The sequence below is a fragment of the Halyomorpha halys genome, unplaced genomic scaffold (assembly GCF_000696795.3).
Source record: "Halyomorpha halys isolate HHAL.00 unplaced genomic scaffold, Hhal_1.1 Scaffold696.1, whole genome shotgun sequence".
NCBI classification, from domain to species: domain Eukaryota; kingdom Metazoa; phylum Arthropoda; class Insecta; order Hemiptera; family Pentatomidae; genus Halyomorpha; species Halyomorpha halys.
Genome location: NW_027109229.1, coordinates 23,406 through 45,224, shown reverse-complemented (window position 1 = coordinate 45,224; position 21,819 = coordinate 23,406). Strand labels below are relative to the sequence as shown.

The window sequence follows — 21,819 nt, the reverse complement described above, 5'->3', positions numbered from 1 at the left end:
CAATACCGAAACAACATACATAAAATAAAAACATAACTAAAATCATTAATCTATCAATATCAACTATTCATTAAAAAAGAGCATATTACAATATATATAATATGTAATAATTTAAAATTATTTAAAATAAAATGAAATTTTATATTTTTTAACTTAAATTCTGTTATCTAAAAGAGATAGCTTTGGTTGAAATTTAAAAACTTTAATATCAAATGGATAATAGAATTTTATTTAAACTTTATAATATAAAAGAGAGCCTCTCAATCTCATGGCGAGTTGCTAGGCAATCAGAAACAGACACTTATTATAATTACACTTAATTAAATTAATAACTCTTTTACAAATGCATTTAAATTTAGGTATATATATATATATATATATATATATATTGTAATAATTTAAAAGAAAAGAAAAGAATTTTAATAGTTTTAACTTATTTCATATATAAAAGAGATAGCTTGGGTTTAAATTAAAAAGTTTAATATTTAACACATAATAGAATTTTATAACATAAGACTTTTCTCAGGGCGGGTTTCCTGGCAATCAGAAACAGACGACGCTTTACTAATAACACTTTAACTTAATTACTAGATATTTTACTAATACAATAAATTCCATTTAGAAACAAGACTAACCAATTACACAGCTTCCCCTGATAATTGTTGATTCCTTCTTGTCGATGATGCTATATCCAGCTCCCAAAAATGGCTTCTAGTCTTTCCCGCTTCTAGCTGAACGGACTTCTCCCCACGCCAGCAAAATCAAGAGTGCCCGTTTCCTCTCCTCTATCTTCAATGTTCACTGGTCGATCCAAAATATAATTTATTGTAGTACAATCGCTCTGCTTTATTTGCGATGTAATTAGTTTATTGATAATTGTCACTTTTTTCCATTTCTTCTTTGATTATTCCTTTTCCATAATTACTGCATAGGAACAACAAAAGTTGAAAAATTTCAATCAATATTATCAAACAAAAACAGCCCAACAAACACTTCGGAAGGACGCACACCGCCATCTTTCTTGTTTTGAAAAGCGTATTTATTTTAGACAATGAAAACTGGTTAGCTTACTTCTTGATCCAAAACAATACCGAAACAACATACATAAAATAAAAACATAACTAAAATCATTAATCTATCAATATCAACTATTCATTAAAAAAGAGCATATTACAATATATATAATATGTAATAATTTAAAATTATTTAAAATAAAATGAAATTTTATATTTTTTAACTTAAATTCTGTTATCTAAAAGAGATAGCTTTGGTTGAAATTTAAAAACTTTAATATCAAATGGATAATAGAATTTTATTTAAACTTTATAATATAAAAGAGAGCCTCTCAATCTCATGGCGAGTTGCTAGGCAATCAGAAACAGACACTTATTATAATTACACTTAATTAAATTAATAACTCTTTTACAAATGCATTTAAATTTAGGTATAAACAAAACTAACCAAGTTCACAATCTTCTTTTTTCTAATGTTATGTCCTACTCAAAATGGCTTCCTCTCTCTCACAACAATGGGTTCCAAGCTTTCCCGCTTCCAGCCGAAGTACGTCCTCTCACCAGGCAATCCAAACTCAGAGTATTTTTCTTCTTGTGTGACTCTTGGTTGTTCTCCTTTTTTCAAGATGTCCACCCTTGCTGGACAGAAATTGATGAGGACCTCCTCATCCTGGAAACATCATTCCCCAATCGCGCCCAAACAACGAATCCCTCCAAAAACAAAACCTGCCTCGATGTTCCATGTAAACATCGATTGTCGTACAACAATTAGGGATTTTTGCAATTAATTTACTTTCTGAATATTATTCTTTAGCACTATTTCTTGATTTCTATTTTTCCTTTAATTTATTGTATTTTCGATTATGAGGGGAAGAGTTAAAATAGTTATTATGATATTTGAATCTGCTCAACATGGCCTTGATTCAACGGACTTGTTGACTGAAGAATACTTACCGCCATCTTGGTTTTGTTTTGAATCACGAAGTTATTATAGACAATGAAAATTGGTTTGCCTGCTTTTTGGATAAACAAAACAAATTAACAATCTTAAAATGATACATAAAATAAAACATATTAAAAACCCTTTATACGTCAAAATATACTATTTACTAAAAAAGAGCATATTACAATATATATATATATATAGAAAGAAAGAAAGTTGATTAGAAACTTGAAAATCTACATTCTATATCTAGCACTATAATGTCGGAAATAATTGTCATAATTTAAAAGCCTTGGCCTTTCTGCCTTCTCATAATATATTAGACTCTTTATAATATTCAAATATGATCTAGAAAGAGTGTCTAACGAACCTAGAATACATGGAAGAGATTTTTTAATGCTGAAAAAGTCAGGAATTTAATGAAAAAACACAATAGAATTTTACAAGTTCCTTCAGAAAGGTATTATGTGTTCATCGATTTTTTATCATAAACCATAATCGATAATCACAAGACCTCCTAGAACTTCATTTTTGTACAGTAAACTAGCATACACGTTAATTGTGTATGTTATTTACTAAATCCATTGATTTATTTTTTTCGTAATTTACAGATTTGAGAAAATAACTTAAAACCTTGGAAAGCCGATGTAAAATTTTTTGGGAATAGCCCACAAAATTTTGATTTATAAAAAATCAGACCTTTGATAATTTTTTGTGTTCCTTTGATCTCAAAATAATTAACTAAATTAAATTTACAATTTATAAAGAAATTTTCTTATGAAAAGTATTTTTAAACATTACATTATATAGTATTTTCTGAACTTAATTTGTATTATTGTATTAATTGCATTATTCTTAAAACAGCTTTCAACCCTGGAATCAAGAAAAACAAAGGTAAATATAGTATTTTAAAAATGTTAGTGCAACGGATGAACTTAAAATTTCTTTGAATGGTATAATACTTTATGATTAAAATGCATACAGATAGGTAGATAATAGCAGTAAGTTATATTGATAATGTTAAAGGATCTAACTATAATTAATACCAACTATCCTATCATTTTAATGTAGCAATCATTCTTCTTTTTGAACTAGATACTTTTTAGATAAAGTAGGCATTTATTACATGATACCTAATTTTGTATGTGCTATTTAGAAAAAAAATATATGTATATAATTTTACTTTTTGTCTTAAGGTGTTATTCAAGAAACATTATACTTACTGAATATCTTTTTGTGCATTTATCATTGTAATTACCAGCCATTATATAGTTTTGCTAAATTATTCATTAAGTTTTGTAATATTTTAGGTTAGATTTTATCATATATTTATGAATCAATTTCTGACCAAGTGAAGTCATTCTTTAGTAGCTAATGGAAAACTTATAGCTAATTTAATTAAACCTATAGCCTGAAAGATTAAGCATTAAAAATCTATCTAATTCCTAAATGCCTAGTCAAGTAAATATTCCTGATCTATTACTTTCCAATATATTTAGAAGAATATTGTATTAATTATAGTAATTCCAAGACCAACATGATAAATATTTGGAAATTTCCAGCAAATTTTGAACTTTTTTGTTTTATTATTTCAAGTCATGTTTAAGTGCTGAAAGACTAAGGAGCAATTAATTTAGGATAATTAGGATTTAATTGAATTTTTATCAAAAAACAAGTCTGTTCATCAAGTTGGTTCATTCAGATTTATGATTACAAAGAATTTCTCTGTAAAGAGGTTTGGTTATTTTTTAAAACACAAAAATGAAGCTTTTTCAAAATTTAAGGGATGGAAGGCATTGGCTGAGAATGAATCAGGACATTGCTTGAAAGCTATTCGTACAAATAATGACTCCTGAATACATAAACAGTGAACTTATGAACTTTTTAAAAAGAAATGACATTAAAAACTTCAGAAGAGTGCTCCCTTCACTCTTGCTAAAGGAATTAATCCTACTGTTATTGAATAAACAAGAACATTATTGGTAGCCCAATTGGACAAAAAATATTGGGCTAAAGCAGTGAATACAGTCTTCAAGAACATGAAATGAAAAAGTAAATGAGGTTATATTATCCTTCAGATTCGATAGATCTAAAGCAGAACCTTGTGTTTACTACAGGAATATAAATAAAAAAGGTTTTTATCATTGTACTTAATTTCTTTTTTAAAACAATCTTGATCCTTTTCTCTCAACTCTATTATTTTTTAACATCCGACGTATAACAAACAACTATATTAATAAAAAATAAATCTAAAATTGTACTTAATGTTTTTGATTTTTTAATTTTTATTTATGATCTAGAAGAGAAAGTTCGAATCAAGGGAGAGCTTATGAATACATTTAAAATGAAAGATCTTGGAGAAGCTCAGCAAGTATTGGGAATGGAATTAAAAGAAAAACAATGAATTACTCCTTGATCAGACTAAGTACATTAACAAAATTCTGGAAAGGTTGTAATAAATATAAGAGTTGGAATTCTTAAACAAACATTTATTTAAATAAAAACAAAAATAAGATATTAAAAATAAATACAAGATAAAAATATATTGGTTTTCAATTTTATTGAAGGTGATATCGCAAGTTATTGTCAAGAACAATCCATAGTTTATTTGCAAATACAAACTAAATTAAATAAACTCTGCTTTAACAACCTATACAATTATTCACAATAGATTCTCTTTAGCACTGTATTTTATATCAGGGATTAAAACTAACATTTCACTTGTTCTCGGCAACATTATTTCCATTTTTACCTATATAAAACTCTCATAGTCTCCCATGCAGGTCTCTCCAATGCTTGGACTTTACCTTCCGTCCACAAAACCTGAATCTCCTTTTTGTTTCCATTCAGATCCTTTGTCTCTTTATCTCCTTACTTTCACTTCCACAGCCTTCTTGGATTACCATTCAGCTCAGAGACTATCAGAAAAGCATATCCTGAACAAAAGGACCGAACATATCGACATCAGGCACCATTTTGTGAGAGAAGCAGTTGAAGAATCTTGCTTGAGTACTTGCCAACGGAAGACATGGTCGCCAATATTATGAAAAAAACACTTCTAGGCTCCAAGTACAAGTTTCTAGAACTACTTGGTTTAAGAAAGGCAAATATTGGTTGTGTAACAATCAGCAAGCACGAAGTGCCACTGTAACCCGCCAGGGGCCAGCCCTACAAGCGTCACAGAAGCTAAGCAATTGTATATAATGTTATTATTGTAAAAATATGATATCTTGTTCAAATGTATATATGTTAATATGTTAAGTGTAATAATCTTACTTATAAAATAAACAAAGTTTGAGCAAAATGAGTTTACGGAACTATCTCAAGTAGAGTTAAAAGAGTGAATCCTCAGTGATACCGATCACATGAGGCCTTCAATTGCCACTGGGATTGATCCATGAAATCAAGCCTTTTCTCCAGCTCTAGTCATAGCACTGGTGACTTACACTCTACTTGAGATAGAGAAGTTCATTACCAATCTATTCTCACAAGAGTTGATTTTTAGTTTGCTCACCTTAGACAATGGCCTATCTTCTCTCCCTTTCTCCAACAATCTTAGTCCGTCCGCTTCATCTCGGCAACTAAGATTGTAACCTAATCCTTAATTGTTACAATGGTCTGCCCGCTTCATCTTGGCAACCAGTGTAATTTCCCGTCTCTCCACAGCTCTAGTCCGTCTGCTTCATCTCGGCAACTAGATCTGCACCTAGCCTTATCAGCTTACTGGTCTGTCCGCTTCATCTCGGCAACTAGTAAGCTGGCTCCTATCTTGACAGTTCTAGTCCGTCTGCTTCATCTCAGCAACTAGAACTGTTACTCTACCTCAGACTCTCTCACCTAGACCTCCTCTACCTCTGTCAGTGTCCAGGGCTCATCCCCTGGCACAGCTTTCCTTTCTAACCTATTATTGAATACGCCTTGTCATGGGTCTTCTATAAAGTATATATCAGGCTGGAGAACCGCCTAAGACCAGACAACCCCGACTGTTGTATTAAGAAAGAGTGATAAAATATCGATGACTATCAATATGTAATGCAACCATATGTGTTTGTTACCTTTTGTTCTTTGTTACTGATTTTTATTAATGAATACTGTGAGCCTCAATTTGTGTAGCATTCATATATTCACTATTGATTTCTATGTTGTACTATCGAGTTCTATAAAACTTTATATGTACTTTTTGTTATAAAAGTAATAATAAAAGGGTTTACATTAAGGTTTTGTTTTCTAAAGAAAAGCTGATGATTCATGACTACCTTATCAATTAATCATTAAATGAATTATTGCTCATCAACAATTTGAAATCTAGTTCTAAAATAGAAAATTCTTTTTATAATTAAGATTTATATACATATATTTTTTCAGCTAACCACAGGGCACCAACTGTTAATATAGAACCTTCAACAGTTGATGCTCGTGTCGGAGATATTATCGAAATTGTTTGTTATGCTGGAGGAACACCAATGCCGGAGTTGGAGTGGAGAAGGGCATACAATGAGACTTTTAATCCTCAGGTAATAAAAAATATTGATTTTTTGTGTTGATTTATACTCTGATTCGATGTGGAAAAACTTGTGTTCGAACAAACTTGAGCATAAGTAACTAAATAAAGTAAATTTGAGCCTTATTTCTATCTATATTCAAGCAAATATGGTTACTTAAGTTTTTCATTGTAAGAAAATATTAATGAATAAAATTAAAAACTCCATTTTATTTTTATTTTTTCCTTCGCCTAAGAAGCCCCTGACCTCTCATCCTCAGCTTCAACCCCCACATCATCAAAATCCTCCCCATCATCTACCCTTGGGGGTAAAATTATCACCACAACATCCACTCCCAGTTCCATCTTGTCTAGCTGTTCCAATAAACTCCCCAACTACCATTGAAAACCAATACAGCTTCTCCTACCCCAGCTCTGCATAGATCAGGAGCTCAGCCCCCACCCTGCATTCTTAGTCACACAAACTACCCATAACAAGCTCCTTATCCATATTCTTATTACTAAGATCCAATGAATATGTCTTCTATCCTTTCATCCTTCCTGAAAGATCTTCAAGAGGCTATGAAACCTTATTAACCTTCTCACAAGAATCCTATCTGAAATCCCGCTTAATTTCCTGTGATGAGCATAAAGCCCCTAGCTGTCGTGTGGTGGAATGCCAATGGCCTACAAAATCACAGTGACAAACTTGACTTATTCCTACATGACATTGCCCTACTGACTGAAATTCATTTTACACAAAGGATACACTTTTAGATAAGTGACTATATCACTTATATATCAGACCACCCAGACAACACTTCCCATGCTGATTCTTGCATACTTATCCACAAATCTTTATCCCATTCCCTTATTCCTTCCAATCCATCTGATGCTATCCAGTTAACGTCGGTAATCATTTTAACTTCCCCTTTCCACATAACATTTTCAACTGTGTACTGTCCTCCTGGCAATAACCTTTCTCATTACCTCCTTGTTCCTTATTCTGAACCTTCAGATTGTACTTCATTGCTGGAGGAGACTATAATGCTAAACACCAATGATAGGAATGCCAAACATCCAACTCCCGAGGTAACATCAGGTGTTTTCACCTCCAATACTTATTCTATTCTCTCGCTCACAAATCATACTTATTGGCCTACATCCCTCAAAAAATGCCCTGATATCCTTGACGTATTTATCACCTCCCAGATCCCCCCCTCTCATGCCATTGTTGAATCCCTGGACGACCTTTCATCAGATCATTGTCCAGTTCTGCTTTTTTTAAATTCAAGTTTCGTACCTAAGCCCTCCACTCCTTCATTGATTATAGGTAGAGTTTACAAAAATAGGAACAAGTATAAATTATAACACTTTGACTAGAACAATTTATAAAAATAAACAAACTAAAAGCAGAAATTAGAAAATTCTAAATTTACTTAACTTAACTGAAAATCTTACAACTACTGACAAATCATTATGGAGAATACTAAAAAGCTAGTGAATGTCAAATATTTTAACTGTCCACTTATCGAATCCCAAACCTGGATGATAACTAACTAAGAAAAAATGCAAACCTTCAGACAACACCTTTCTAAAATCCTTATTCCGCATCCTAACATCTTTAACCCAATTCACCTTGAAGGTATTGAAGCAGAACTAAATATTCCAATCCAAATGACCATCCCATCTAAAGCGTTTCATCCTTCAGAAATATCTAGCATCATTCAGAGATTATCTACCCATAAAGCTCCTGGATATGACCTAAGAACATCTCACATCCTTAAACTATTTCCTTGAAAAGCCATCTTATTCCTTACTGACACATATAATGCTATACTTCGTTCTACAGATTTTCCGGACCAATAGAAACATCTATAGTCAAAATGATACCCAAACTCCAAAAGCTGCCAGAATATCCATCCTCCTTCTGTGGATGATTATTCCCTGGGGTTACCCAAGAATACCATCCTATTTCTCTATTACCTACCATGGGAAAAATCCTTGAAAAACTTATTTTGAAATGCCTATATCCCATCCTTTATTCTAGTTATATAATCCCAGACCACCAGTTTGGATTCCAAACATGTCGCTACACTATCCAGCAATGTCATCATGTGATGGATGTTGTCTGATCTTCTTTGAAGCCCAGAACAACTTTGCTTTACAAACTCCGTATATTCCTACCTCCTTCATACTTTCTCATTATCCGTTCCTTTCTCACAGAAAGATTATTCAAAGTAAGCCACAATAGTTCCTATTCATCCCTCTTCTCTCAGTCCGCTGGTGTTCCTCAAGGTAGTATCCTTGGTCCGATCCTCACTATGTTAGCCAATGGCACATGTGTGCTCGCAGTTAATAATAACCCTTTAGTTGCATCCGAGACTCTCCAATCCCATATCACAATTCTCGAAGAATGGTGTCGAAATTGGAGGGTTAAAATAAATCCCAACAAATCTCATCAAATAACCTTTACCCTTTGTCATAAACCTACCTAAATCCTTTAATAATGTTGTTTTTACCTCTGTCGAACAGATCTGTTACCTCTGACTACACCTGGACAAACGACTAATTTGGAATCCTCTTACAAAACTGAAGAGGCAGGAAATTTCACGTTGATTCTGACTATTATAGCACTTACTAGACAAACAGTCAATAAACTTCTAATCCATAACAAAAGACTGATCTACATGACTATAATAAGGCCTATCTGGTCATACGGAGTTGAGCTTTGGAGCTCTACTAAGCCATCAAATTCCTCTTGTATCCAATCATTACAATCCAAAATCCTTTCTAAAGTCCTCAATGCTCCTTACTTCGTCACAAATAAAATCATCCATAAAGATGTTATGTTCCATAGGTAACCGATCTAGCCCGAACCAGATATTAATCCTTTCTTGATAAGCTCCCTAATCACTCAAACCCACTAGTTTCTAATATTGCTTCCTCTTCTATTCATGACAATCCTCTAAGGTGCTTGAAATAAAATGACCTCGAGACCTTAATCAATAAAAAGATATAATTTAATGATGGAATTTTTCTGATTAATCAATTAAATTCTAATTTTGCAGACAAACATTGTTGGTGGTACTTTGAGGATTCAATATGCTCTCAGAACTGATGCAGGTCTGTACGAATGTAGAGCTTGGAATGATTTGGGTGTTGATACCAAATCAGTCAACGTATACATAAGAGGTAAATGAAAACTATTCTAAACTCCATTATTTTTTAATATTTTAAAGTTCTTTACTATTTTGACTTCTGGAAAAGTGTCTGATTTAAGCCCTATTTTGTATGTGGACAATTAAATTCTTAAATTATACATACTGACAAAATTAACATAGAAATAGGGTTTTCAAGACTTTGTGAATCAAACCCCTTTTATCTCAATTGATTTAAAATTTATTTATTGTAAATTGAGTTTTAAAAATTTATTGGAATTTAGGCTTTGATGAATAAAACATTTCTGTTTCAGATGAACCTACTGAAGTAATCACAATTACTCCAGGAAGTATTGATGTAACTCCAGGAGACAGAGTTACTCTTAACTGTAATGTGGATTCTTCAAGTAGTAACTATGAGTAAGTTATTATTCTTTATTAGTTCAAACTTTGTTCCCATGCTCTTTAGCATTTTCACTTTATATGCAATCAATGGTAAAGCTACTAGTTATGTACTATCTAACGAGCAATTGCTGTGAATTTATTGATTGCTATTAATGTATCTTTATCTTTTGACTTTTTTATTTTTTTAACCTGGGTATATCAGTTACATTTATATTGGTTCCAAGTCACATGGGGATCGCAGGAAAAAAATTGGCTGCTCGAGTTCCAAGAAAATCACTTGCAAAAAATCTACCCAATCTACCAGATCAGTCTTTCTACCTACACCTTGGTCTATCCTTCAGACATTTAACCATCAGTTTCTGTGTTTATTAATATTTTAAGGAGCCATTCGATACTAAGTCCTACAACCTTACACAACCATCTTATTCACCAGAATGCTGTAATAAGAAGGATAGTACTTTTGTAAATTCTAACTTTTAAGTTTCTGGGCAGAAGGCGTGAGTTAAGCAATTTTGAAATTGAAAAACAATGAGCATTTCCCACATTTAACCTTGTTTTTATTTTCTTATCAATTTTGTTTTTCTTAGTTACCGTAAAACTTAAATATTTAAACATCCCTATATGTTCAAATGTATTTCCTCCATATCTATATCACCGAAATTTCTTCTGCTAACCATATATTTTGTTTTATCAGTATTTATTTTGAGACTTCGTTCCTTCCTAGATTTTATCAATTTAGGTGAATTTAATTTTGTAATTTCCTCGTCCTCATCCAATAATACAAAATAATCAGCATATCTAAGCACCGGTTCTTTACCACCTAAAGTTGAACCCTTTTCCGTATGCATCACATTTATAATATTTACATTTAGTAAATATTAAATTACAGTATAAAACTTATTTGACAGTTCATATGTATACATTAGATGATGAAGTGAAATTTATTAAGCCAACTTAGTTCTTAAGACTTCTATTCTTAAATAAAAATTTCTTTAGAAACATGATTTAATTTAGCAATTAAAGCATTTAATTTAGCAATTAAAGCATTTAATTTAGCAATTAAAGCATTTAATTTAGCTTGATTAAAGATGTTTCTTTATTTGAATTGTCACAATATTTTTCTAGGATTGAGTGGAAAAGAGAGAATAACAGACCTTTACCGTATTACACAGTCATATCAGGAAATCGACTGATACTAACAAGAACTAACCCTGAGGACTCGGGCATATACATCTGCATTGTAAGAAATCGACTCACTGGTAGGAATGTTGGGGAATCTACTGCCAGAATCACTATTAGTCAAAGGTAATACGATGCTTTCTCTTCATAAGTAGGCAACTCATCTGAGTAATATTTGGTTTTTTGTAAATTTGATTGAAATTATAATATTTACTGTAGGAAGATGGTTCAGATAATGTCCAAATAAAGTATTAAAAAACAGAAACTATTGGTGACTGTTTTGTCCCACTTTTCAGGGCTTCATTTGAGTAAAATGACAACAAGATGAAACTTTATAAAATATGGTAAGACTACAAGAAAATACTGAGAAAGTTGCATAAAAGATAATATATAAAAAAAAAATTGATATAAAAAGGAACGTACTAAACTAAAAGAAAATCAATAAAATACTTATAACAAGTAAAATAATGAGTGATAGAACTGTATTATCTTTTTATTTGTTTTATGTTTATATTCTTATTTAATTATTTTAATCCTTAGACTGTACATATAATTTTTTTAATTTTTGTTTTCCTATTTTTATATTGTGTTACACACAAATTTCTGTTAAGGCCCCTACTATGCATCCTACTCCCACTGTATATCTTTTCCGCCTGGAATCCTCATTTAACATCTTCCAAGATTCAGGTGATCATTATATATTTTAATTTATTATCTTATATTATTCCTCTACTTATCCATTAACCTATATTTACATATCCACTTGATTTCTTATTGCAACACCTCATATACCTTCCTCACTCTTTCCTTGTTTTAATTTTACTATGTTTGTTTTTACATCTAAATATTATAATTTCATTATTCATTACTCCAGTAGTATATTTGCAATTATATCACTCATTACTGTACTTTTTATGAGTTTTCTAATTCAATTCAAATTCATTTATTTAGTTTTCTAAGCTCATTTTTTATATCATTTTTTTTTATAGATATGTATCATCTTTTATATGACTTTCTCTTTATTTTTATTTTTCTTTATAGTCTCATCATATTTTACAATGTTTTTATCTTTTTCTCATTTAACCTTGATGAAGCCCTGCAAAGTGGGGACAAAATTAGGTAAATAATAAATAGTTTATCTGCTATTTTATTTTTATATTACCTTCCTCGACCGCCACCCACACCATCTTCCTAAGATTAATTACACAACTAATAATCTTGCAATCTAATGAATATTGGTTTTGGAAATTAATCTTTGGCATAAACACAATGTTATAGCACCCGGTACGACTACCCTACCATCTCACCATTAAATCAAAAAAGACCACAGGGCCAGTCCGCTGAGTTTACGTGCAATGTTGTTCAGGACTCAGCTTCGCCTTCAGTGAGGTGGTTCAAGTCACAAGGAGAGATCTCACCAAGAGCTCAGGTAATATTTACAAATAGATAAAGCACCAACCGACCTACAGTCCATTCACCAAGAGAATGCTGCTGATTAGTAAGAGTAATTATCCCACTTTCCCCTGTATCTCGCCTCAATCTTTCACAAATAATTGACGAGAATAAATAAATGACAATGAAGAATGAAGTCATTCCATTATTTAAAGGGAATTGAGGGGAAAGAGGCAGGAGTATTTGAATTGAGACTACTTAGATTGGTGACGGCCGGCATTTCAGAGACATTTTCTTAGTGATCATGTTGTAGTTATTTCTTTGATTGATTTCTTATTGTCATTTGCAAAATTTATTTTTGGGATTCAGTTTTAATTCAAGTTGTCCAGTTTAGAAATAAAATTTGTGGAAGAATGAAATATTGATTAAATCAGTATAATTTTGTTTGATTTCCATTTACATAAGATAAATAATATAGGAAATAAAAAATATAAAATTAAAATATTAATAACCCTTATTGATTACTGTTTACCACTTTTAGGAGCATTTCCAGCATTTTTTATAGTTCTGCCCTTGTATTTTTATTTAATTTTTTTAATCCTCTGTAAATTGATGATTAATTTATAATTCATGGTGTGTAGTATATAGAAGATGGAAGAATACTAAGAATACCAAATCTATCAATGAGCGACCGTGGTATCTATATCTGTAATTCAGTATTTAGAGGAAGGCCTTATAATGCGTCAGCAATGCTTGAAGTTGACCGTAAGTCCATATCTATTATTGTTATGTTACTATCATATTTTTTAATCATTTAAAATCTGTTAAATGGCTTTTGTTTTAACTAAATCAATTATGCTTTACAGGAAGAGAAGCTCCAGTTGTTGAACTTTACCCTGAAGATAGAAGACAAATCCTATCTGTCGGCAATTCCTTGCTCCTTCAATGTCGGGTTACTGGTATTCCAATTCCTAAAATCACATGGTCAAGAGCAGACAATTTGAATTTACCTTATAATGTCGTGCCATCTTCTGGTGGAGTCCTCAGGTAATATTTTCAGTTTATTTTGTGAATTTATGCTAAAATGTAATTAAGTAAATAATTTAATTTACATTCAAATTTTAAAACACCCTTTATACCATATAGAGAAACCATTTACTGATAAGATTTGTTATAGATCATGTCAAACATGCTTCGACATCATGATTAAAAAATTACCTTTTTTTTTCTTTAGGTTTAACAGAGTCAATCTCAATGATGCTGGAGAATACATATGTACAGCTGAAAATGAAGCTGGTCGTGCTACTCTATCAGCTCATATTGAGGTAATGCATATACCAATTATTCAATTGTTAATTTTTTTTGTGTTAAAATTTATTGTGAGGTATTGGAGAAGTGTAGGTTGGAATCTGATGTGGTTTGGTCAATGTTTATTTTATGGCGGTCCCATAAAGTTGTTAAGTCTCCCACACTGTTTAGGAAAGGATGCCAATGTCTAGCAAGCCATCAGGAGTTAGGAAAGGACCATTAGGTCCATTTGCTAGATAATTTAAATAATTAGTTTTATAGTTGAGGCTGTCAAGGTGGTTAGGGTAGATCTGACTCCAATAGGTAATATTAGGTATTCTTGACCAGAAGGCCTCGACAATGTGTGTTTAATATAGGTAAGGTAGGTGATTATGAGATGATAAGATAGGATGAGACTTATGGGGTGACAGCCGTAATTTCTCTTCGGAAGGTAACCTTGTCCTACCGGGTACTATTCCTGTAGTTACAAAGGAGTTATGCAAGCCTGGAGGGTAGCCAGCTGCCGGGTCAAGCAGGAAGGTAACTTTGGAGGGTAGCCAGCTGCTGGGTCAAGCAGGAAGGTAACTTCATTCAACCGGATCCTATTCCTGTAGATACGAAGGAGGCATGTAGGCTTAGGAGTAACTAGCCGCCGGGTCCTACAAAAGGAAAACAGGTAGAGGAAGGAGCTTGTGACCAACAGAGAACTAGTACAAAATAAGACTTTTCATATCAAAAATTGAGTTGGAAGAATGTACTGGATGTCTTATATACTGTCTCAAGAAGGTACTTGTTGAGTACCATAGGTGGCGTATCAATTCCAATAACGATACAAAGGTCGTTGAGAGGCACAGCATGTAAGAACTAATTTTTTTGTGATTCAGTATATTCTTTTTGGTAAACTTTATTTATTAGATCAACATATTTACATTTATAATACTGTTTACATGTTCATATACAACATTATAAAATCATTTACATTTTACTGAATAAATGAACACAATAAATGGCTAGAGAATACTTAGGTGGTGATCCCAGGTGAAATGAACTGAAGGTCTTCATCTTGGCGGAAAGTAATAACGGTTTCAGTGGCAGTAATAGTTGCTGTTTGGACCAGTAGGTAGCATGTTGCTACAAGACCTTCGTAATTATTTATTTTATTTTATTTTTAGAAATATCAAGTTTAACAGAATAATAGTAAATTAAATATAAAAGTAAGAGTCTGAAATAGAGTACTGAATAATGTGATACCTCATTTTTCCAGAAATAGTGATGCGATGTAATTTTTCTTATTATTGTTTAAACCAGGGTTTAACAAACTTTTATTATCGTCGACCTTTAAAAATTTTCTATTTTTGGTATTAACCTCACGATAAAAAAAATTAAAAAAAGAAAATCTTATATTTTTCTTAAATGATGTATTTATTTCATTGGCATTCTACCATCTATACACTATAAATGACATTTTAAACAAAAGTGGTATTTACTACTTTTCTGTCAATAAATTTATGATTGAATAGCAATAGTATTCAACTCCATAGATCAGATCAATCTCTAATTATATTATATGAACTACTTTGGTGACTTGTGGTTTAAACAGTATGGTAATAAAAATCATTCACCTAAGCCATTAACCTAAGTTTAATCCCATTATGCAATCATACTGTTGAAAGGTCAGTATAATCCTGAAGGTTGGTTACCAATTCTAGCCAGGATATGAATGTCGAAGATTTATTCTGTCGCTTTTCCTTAATTTGAAATGGATGACACAGTGGGTTTTGTTTTAAACAAAACTACTTTAGGTACTTTGTCAAGGACCTATACATTTTTGTTTTGACGGAAGGTCCTTATTTCCAAGCTGGAGGATAGCTGACCACTGTGAAAAACAAGAAATGATACAATGGTCCATTTCTTAAATTACTGCCCTATAATCAATGCGTTAGGTAAAACATAATTATTACTGGATTGTGCGGAAGCCATCTTTATACAGCTGTTCCAGGTCATCTTGGAAGAGCTGTTATTGAATCGTATCAATATTCCTCCCAATTTTTTGAATTTAAGACAAGTATTAGGCTAAAGGAGGCTTGAGAAGAAATCTTGATTTGAAATAAAAATTGTGGAAAGTATTTTGAACTGATAATTCTTATTTTTGTAGAACTATTACAAGTGTGATTATTTTCTTTTTGATATTGTAATTTAGTTAATGAACTGGAATTTTTAATGAAGAAGTCAAATAATTGATTTAAAAGTCAACTCCTTCCAATTATTTCTGCACTTTTAAGAAATCAAATTTATCATTATTACTTTGTTAATGGCAAAGTCATTATTAGAGACTGGCTCATTATGAGACTCATTATGAGAGACACTAATGTTATCTATATTTTCAGGTACAATCACCTCCTGAAGTACGAGTGTTCCCGAAAGATAACATTGAACTTCAAGTAGGCCAAAACCTCGATCTTACGTGTACAGCAGAGGGCATACCAACACCAACTGTCTTCTGGACCAAGGACCCGAATGAGGATATTGTTTCTGCGTAAGCTTTTCATTATGTTTTTCTATTGTTCAACCTATATTATAATTTTGCTCTGATAATATATGCTAATCATGTGACAGTGTTATAACTGTCAATGTATTCCAAATTATGGATGGTGGACTTTCATTGGAGAATATTGGTATTTTTTATTCTGGATTCAGCAAAGGTTACTTAAAAAAGCAATCATATTTAAGAGTTGCTTTTATTGAATTTTTGGATGTTTTTGCCAAATAATAAAACAGATAATGCATCAGAGCTACAATAACATTCAAAAAGCATAAGCAGTAGAGCTTAGATCTTAACAGCCCCTCAGTTTTGTTTGAAAAATGATTTGTTTCATTAATAGTTTAAAGTTGAGACAAGTAAAGGGCACTTCTCTAACACTAACTCAATTTATAATAAAATTTTTAACCCTCTGACTCCATTTGTAGGGGTAACACAAGAAAAATTTGTGGGGATGGAACAAAAAAGTTGAGACAACTAAAAGGCACTTTTTAATACAAACTCAATTTATATAAAAATTTCAGTTCCTTGCTTAATTTTTAGAGACCGTAAAGTAAAATTCATTAATATCTTAAATTGAATTAATTGTCTTACTTGCTTCAAATATGTTATTTTTATAAAGTTATATAAACTTTCTATGTTGTCACCAGTCACATTTTTAATAAATAATACCTCACACTTTATTACCTAAAGTATTAAAATTTAAAAATTCTTATTATAATATATTAAGTATCATTTATATTTTCTAGCCGCTCTGGGTTCGCTGCCCCAAATTTGGGACGTGCCGAGTATCAGGTTCTTTCAGTGAGCACAGAAGATGAAGGAGTCTACTACTGTGTTGCTCAAAATATGAGAAAAGAAGTGAAATCTGTGCAGGTGAGATTTGATCCTTTTTAAATTGGATTTAATTAAAATTAGACGAAAGTAGTAAGTAACTGAAACTTACCTTGGCTTTGAGATTTTTGAATTATGCTTCTTCACTGGACAAAATGATACTTTACTGATGTGCTAATAGAATAATAATATCTATTGGTTGACATTATTCCTTGGTCCCACCTCCTTGTCGTTGTTGGGAATATTATTTGGTTGTGACTCAAGATAGACAAAGCTCGAAACCGAAAAGTGTAGTTTCATTCAAAATATTGCTACAGTCAATGAATGAACTTCTTTCTTAAAACCAGATTTTTTACTTTGTTTTAAAACCTTGCCTAATTTTTTTTTTTTCATCTTCCAGCTTACAGAATGCTTTTTTATAGTGATTCTCTTGGAAGGAATCACTATTTCTTATATTCCTTGGAGTTGAGATATTCTGTGGAATATTGTGGCTGGTTAGGTAATACAAAAGTAAATAATTAAAATATATATAAAAATGTACGTTATTCCATACATAATTATAAAATAATTATGTTTATTATTCTCTGATTAAAAGAATTCAAAGGAAAGCAAATGCTGTTGATTTTGATATGTTTCTAGACTTATATACTTTTAAAAATAAAATAAAAATTATAATTTTGAGTTACTATGCAATTAATTTTTCTGTAGTAGAAATATTTTAAACTATTTTTTTAATCTCTCTTAGGTTATTAAGTGTTTTAAATGTTTATATTTACTTTTCGTAAATGTTCCTTGATTTATTGAGTTTTTATATATTAAATATTGTCTAAAATTATAATGGTTTAATTTAGGAGTCAGAAAGTAACAATGAAAAGAGAAATAGGTGGGACTAAGTAAGATGTATTGGAACTTATTAATTATATTATAGATTATAATAACAGGCTCATCACAGTTTTAATAGTTATGAAAAATATACTGAAAACTATTTTTTCTTAGGTAAGAGTGTACGATAATAGAGATGGTCCCCAACCTCAACCGCTTCCTCCTTACCCAGGTGATGATGATGGTGATGGTGAGTCGTCAATTTGGGTGGCCCAGGGTGGTGATACTCAGATCTCCTGCACTATAGGTAACTTTTTTGTAATTACTAGTACATTTTCAGATTGTTAACTTAAAATGTTTTGTTGTTAGATCATAATGTTCTTATAAATCCTTAGGAGTAATATGAATAAACCTTGAATTCCAAATAACCTAGAACTGCTGTTTATTTTGGTACTTGTGAAGAATTGTCAGCTCTCCTGTTGGCTGTCATAAAAACTATTGATTGATGCGGTTTATGTTCTTCTGATTTATGGGAATTTGCATCCGAGCATTAAAAAATATCATTTTAATTAAAAGGAAATACAAACATACAATTATTAAAAAATAAAAAAATAATAATTTACAACAAACTGATCCTTAGTTATGCATGGTTAACTCCAACATCAACTGAAAGGGATCCATTGGGAATTTTACTGTCTCTTGAACAAGCCTAGTCAGCGAGTGTCGACAGCTGTAATGTAATTAATGCATTAATAATTTTATATATATATATATTTTAAAATGTGGGTTTTCAAAACTTTTAAACCAAGTTTTTCATATCTATAGACATATTATCATATCTATAAATAGAGATGATGCCTCAAAGGTTGAAATAAATAAAAACACAGTGGATACATAGATAAATATTATATTTCTCTTTACTTTACACTGGGTTGCTTGCCAATTAAGACACTCTGGCACTTGGAAATATGCTTTTAACTAATTTACGGCACTATTAGTAGCGTGAAGTACGATTGAATTAATAATATTTAGCAACCTTTTGTAATATTACAATATATGAGTTGTCCTTATAACATGGTAACTGACAAAATGAAAACTTTTACAATGTTAAAAGGTTTGTTAATTACAATGTTTTACCCTCAACCAGGAGTTACTTACTAAATACCAAAGTTATTCATCAATAAAAAATATTTCCTAAAGAGCCTTTCAGCAATATATGAACTCAGCCATTAAAAAGTTGGTGATGCCAAAAGTTCAATTTATCAAAAATTTCAGTTAATGTTTTAAGATTGAGAATCTCATAAAAAAATATACATTGTTTTTTTATTCATAATTCTTCGCCATATGTAATAGCAAAGCTTTGCAGAGCCTGCTAATCAAAAAATAAAATAATAAAACAATAAATTTGTATAAAGTTTTAAAAAGAAAATTAACCACTAGCCAACCCTAGGAAGTTGAAACTTAAGAGACAGAAGTTTTCACAATGGCCACAGGGATTGCTCTGCATCTGCACAATTCTTCACTAGCGCCTTTTTGTTACAACTATAAATCTTTTTGCAAGACTTATTTATTTTGAATAGTTTACTATCCAATAATAAAATAGCTTATTTAAAGTTTTTTATCAACATTTTCTTGATTATTTTTTTTTATTTCTTAAGATGCCTACAACACAAACCTTCAAAGAAAGTGGACCCGTGCAGACAGGAATGATTTTCCCACTGGTGTCAATCAAAGAGATGGTACTCTGTTCATCAGGGCAGCTTCCCAAGAAGTTGAAGGAGAGTATGTATGCCTTGTCTTAGATGAACTAGGACGAGAAGAGAGACGAATGGGAAGATACATTTATGTTAAAAGTAATATTTTATTTCTTCTATTAGCTAATTTAAATGGTTGCAATTGAATTCTTAATGTGATAGACTCCTTCTAAAAAACTTCTAACTACGAAATTCAACAAAATAATTTTTTTGACCCAGTCCAATTGGCGTTAGCAATTAATCAATCTATAATTCTTAACAAAGGTTCTCATGCCTCAGCATTGAAAATGTATTTAGTCAAAGTTAAATTTTCATTTGCGGTATTTTTTTATTCCCAGCATCAAATTTATTAAAATTACCTTGAAGCATAAAAACCTACATCTCCTATCTAGGTTTCCTCCTATCATCCTCTCTCATACAATATAGAATTAATACTTGTATTTTTTGTTGATCGATCGCTGGGATTTCAGAAAAGAATTACTAGATAAAAAGTAAATTAATTGAGTTCTGAATAAGTTTTGTTATGAGCTTTTTCTCCTATTGGTATCAAAATATTTTGATTATATAAATTTATGCTGTGAATTGATGACTTTTCTGCCATTAATAAAGCCTAGTGAATTTCAAACAATTAACCAATTATTGTAGTATACCTGCTTCCACAAGGATGGAGTTTTACTAATTATTATCTTCCAGATTAATAGGTGCTTATGGTTGCTGCTCTATATGGAATAGTTACCATGAAGTTATAAAGTATAAAGCCTTCCTCAATAAATTATTTATCTAATGCAAAAAAAATATGAATCAGACTGGTAGTTCCTGAAATAAGTGCGCACAAACAAACATTTCAGCTTTATTTAGCTGTGTATATTGGTAGATTTTATTATTGCAAAACCATTGATTTTTTAAATTGTTTTTTTTCTGTCATAAATAAAAATAAAAGATGGGCTGTTCCTTTATAAATATAGTAGCATGATAAAAATGGATGGAATTGCCAAAATTGTTCAGTAACTGTTACCCTGATAACTGATAACTTAAATTGTACTTTTTTATATTTGAACCCTTAGAAAAATATTATTACTGTTCAATGATTAGTGATGGGAGGATACATTTATTTTTAAATGAAATTTTTTATTTCTTGTGATAGTGTAATAAGGAATTTTAATTCTTAGGCCTTCCTGAGATAACACTGGAACCACAGAGACAGGTTGTAAGGCCAGGCGATGATGCGACAATTGTCTGCTCCGCTCGTGGAGAACAACCAATTGATATCACCTGGAAGGCTGACCATACGCTGTCACCCCATGTCTATATCAGCGGAGGACTCCTCAGCGTAAGTTGTCATCTTTAAACTATCTAATCTGGGCAACTAGACATAATAATAGGTTAATATTTTATTTTTTAAATTAGTAATTTGATTCAAGCCTATTCAGTCATATTCTGCTCAGAAAAAGACACTCAAGGAAATATTTCAAATATTTAATTTAAATCTGTTAGGGTAGGCTTACAAAATTATTTTTCTTGTCCACTCAAACCATCAGTTTGAATGAGGAAAAATGGTGGGCAGAAAACTGTTGGTAAGGCTCAAAAACTGATGCTCCTCTACAAAATGGTTTTCATCCATTTGAACCGTCCATACCTGCTTTGCTTACCCTATTTTACAATATTTATTTCTACTAGGCATGAAGTGTGGAACAGGTGATTGGGGTTTCATAATTTATATAGAATAATCGGAAAATATTAATTCAAAATATAATTATAGATCATTTTTCCACCCTTACCAATGTTCATAAAGCACCCTTAAGGCTTTACTAGCAGACCTAAAATAAAAATGCATTTTCAAGTAAATAATAATCTTTAATTCTACATGGTTGATTTTATTTGAATGAAACACTGACCTAAATGAATAATACATCATTTTGAATCATCTTCTAATAGTTTGATGGTGATAATAATAGGTTAATAGAATAATAGGTTAATAGAATAATAGGTTAATAGAATAATAGGTTAATA

At 31.2% G+C, this 21,819-nt stretch overlaps 1 protein-coding gene across 16 annotated transcripts in view; it reads left to right on the top strand.

Moving 5' to 3' along the window:
• Positions 1-21,819, top strand: part of trol (terribly reduced optic lobes) — a gene marked incomplete at its 3' end in the record, with an annotated part of 722,946 nt that overhangs the window by 678,828 nt on the left and 22,299 nt on the right. For all 16 annotated transcript variants that reach the window (XM_067047431.1, XM_067047427.1, XM_067047425.1 and 13 more), the window contains 13 exon segments: positions 6,322-6,470; positions 9,508-9,631; positions 9,912-10,017; positions 11,128-11,307; positions 12,460-12,610; positions 13,215-13,338; positions 13,440-13,620; positions 13,808-13,898; positions 16,248-16,396; positions 17,149-17,275; positions 18,230-18,362; positions 19,714-19,908; positions 20,979-21,139. In XM_067047431.1, coding sequence (XP_066903532.1) covers positions 6,322-6,470; positions 9,508-9,631; positions 9,912-10,017; positions 11,128-11,307; positions 12,460-12,610; positions 13,215-13,338; positions 13,440-13,620; positions 13,808-13,898; positions 16,248-16,396; positions 17,149-17,275; positions 18,230-18,362; positions 19,714-19,908; positions 20,979-21,139 — 1,871 coding nt within the window.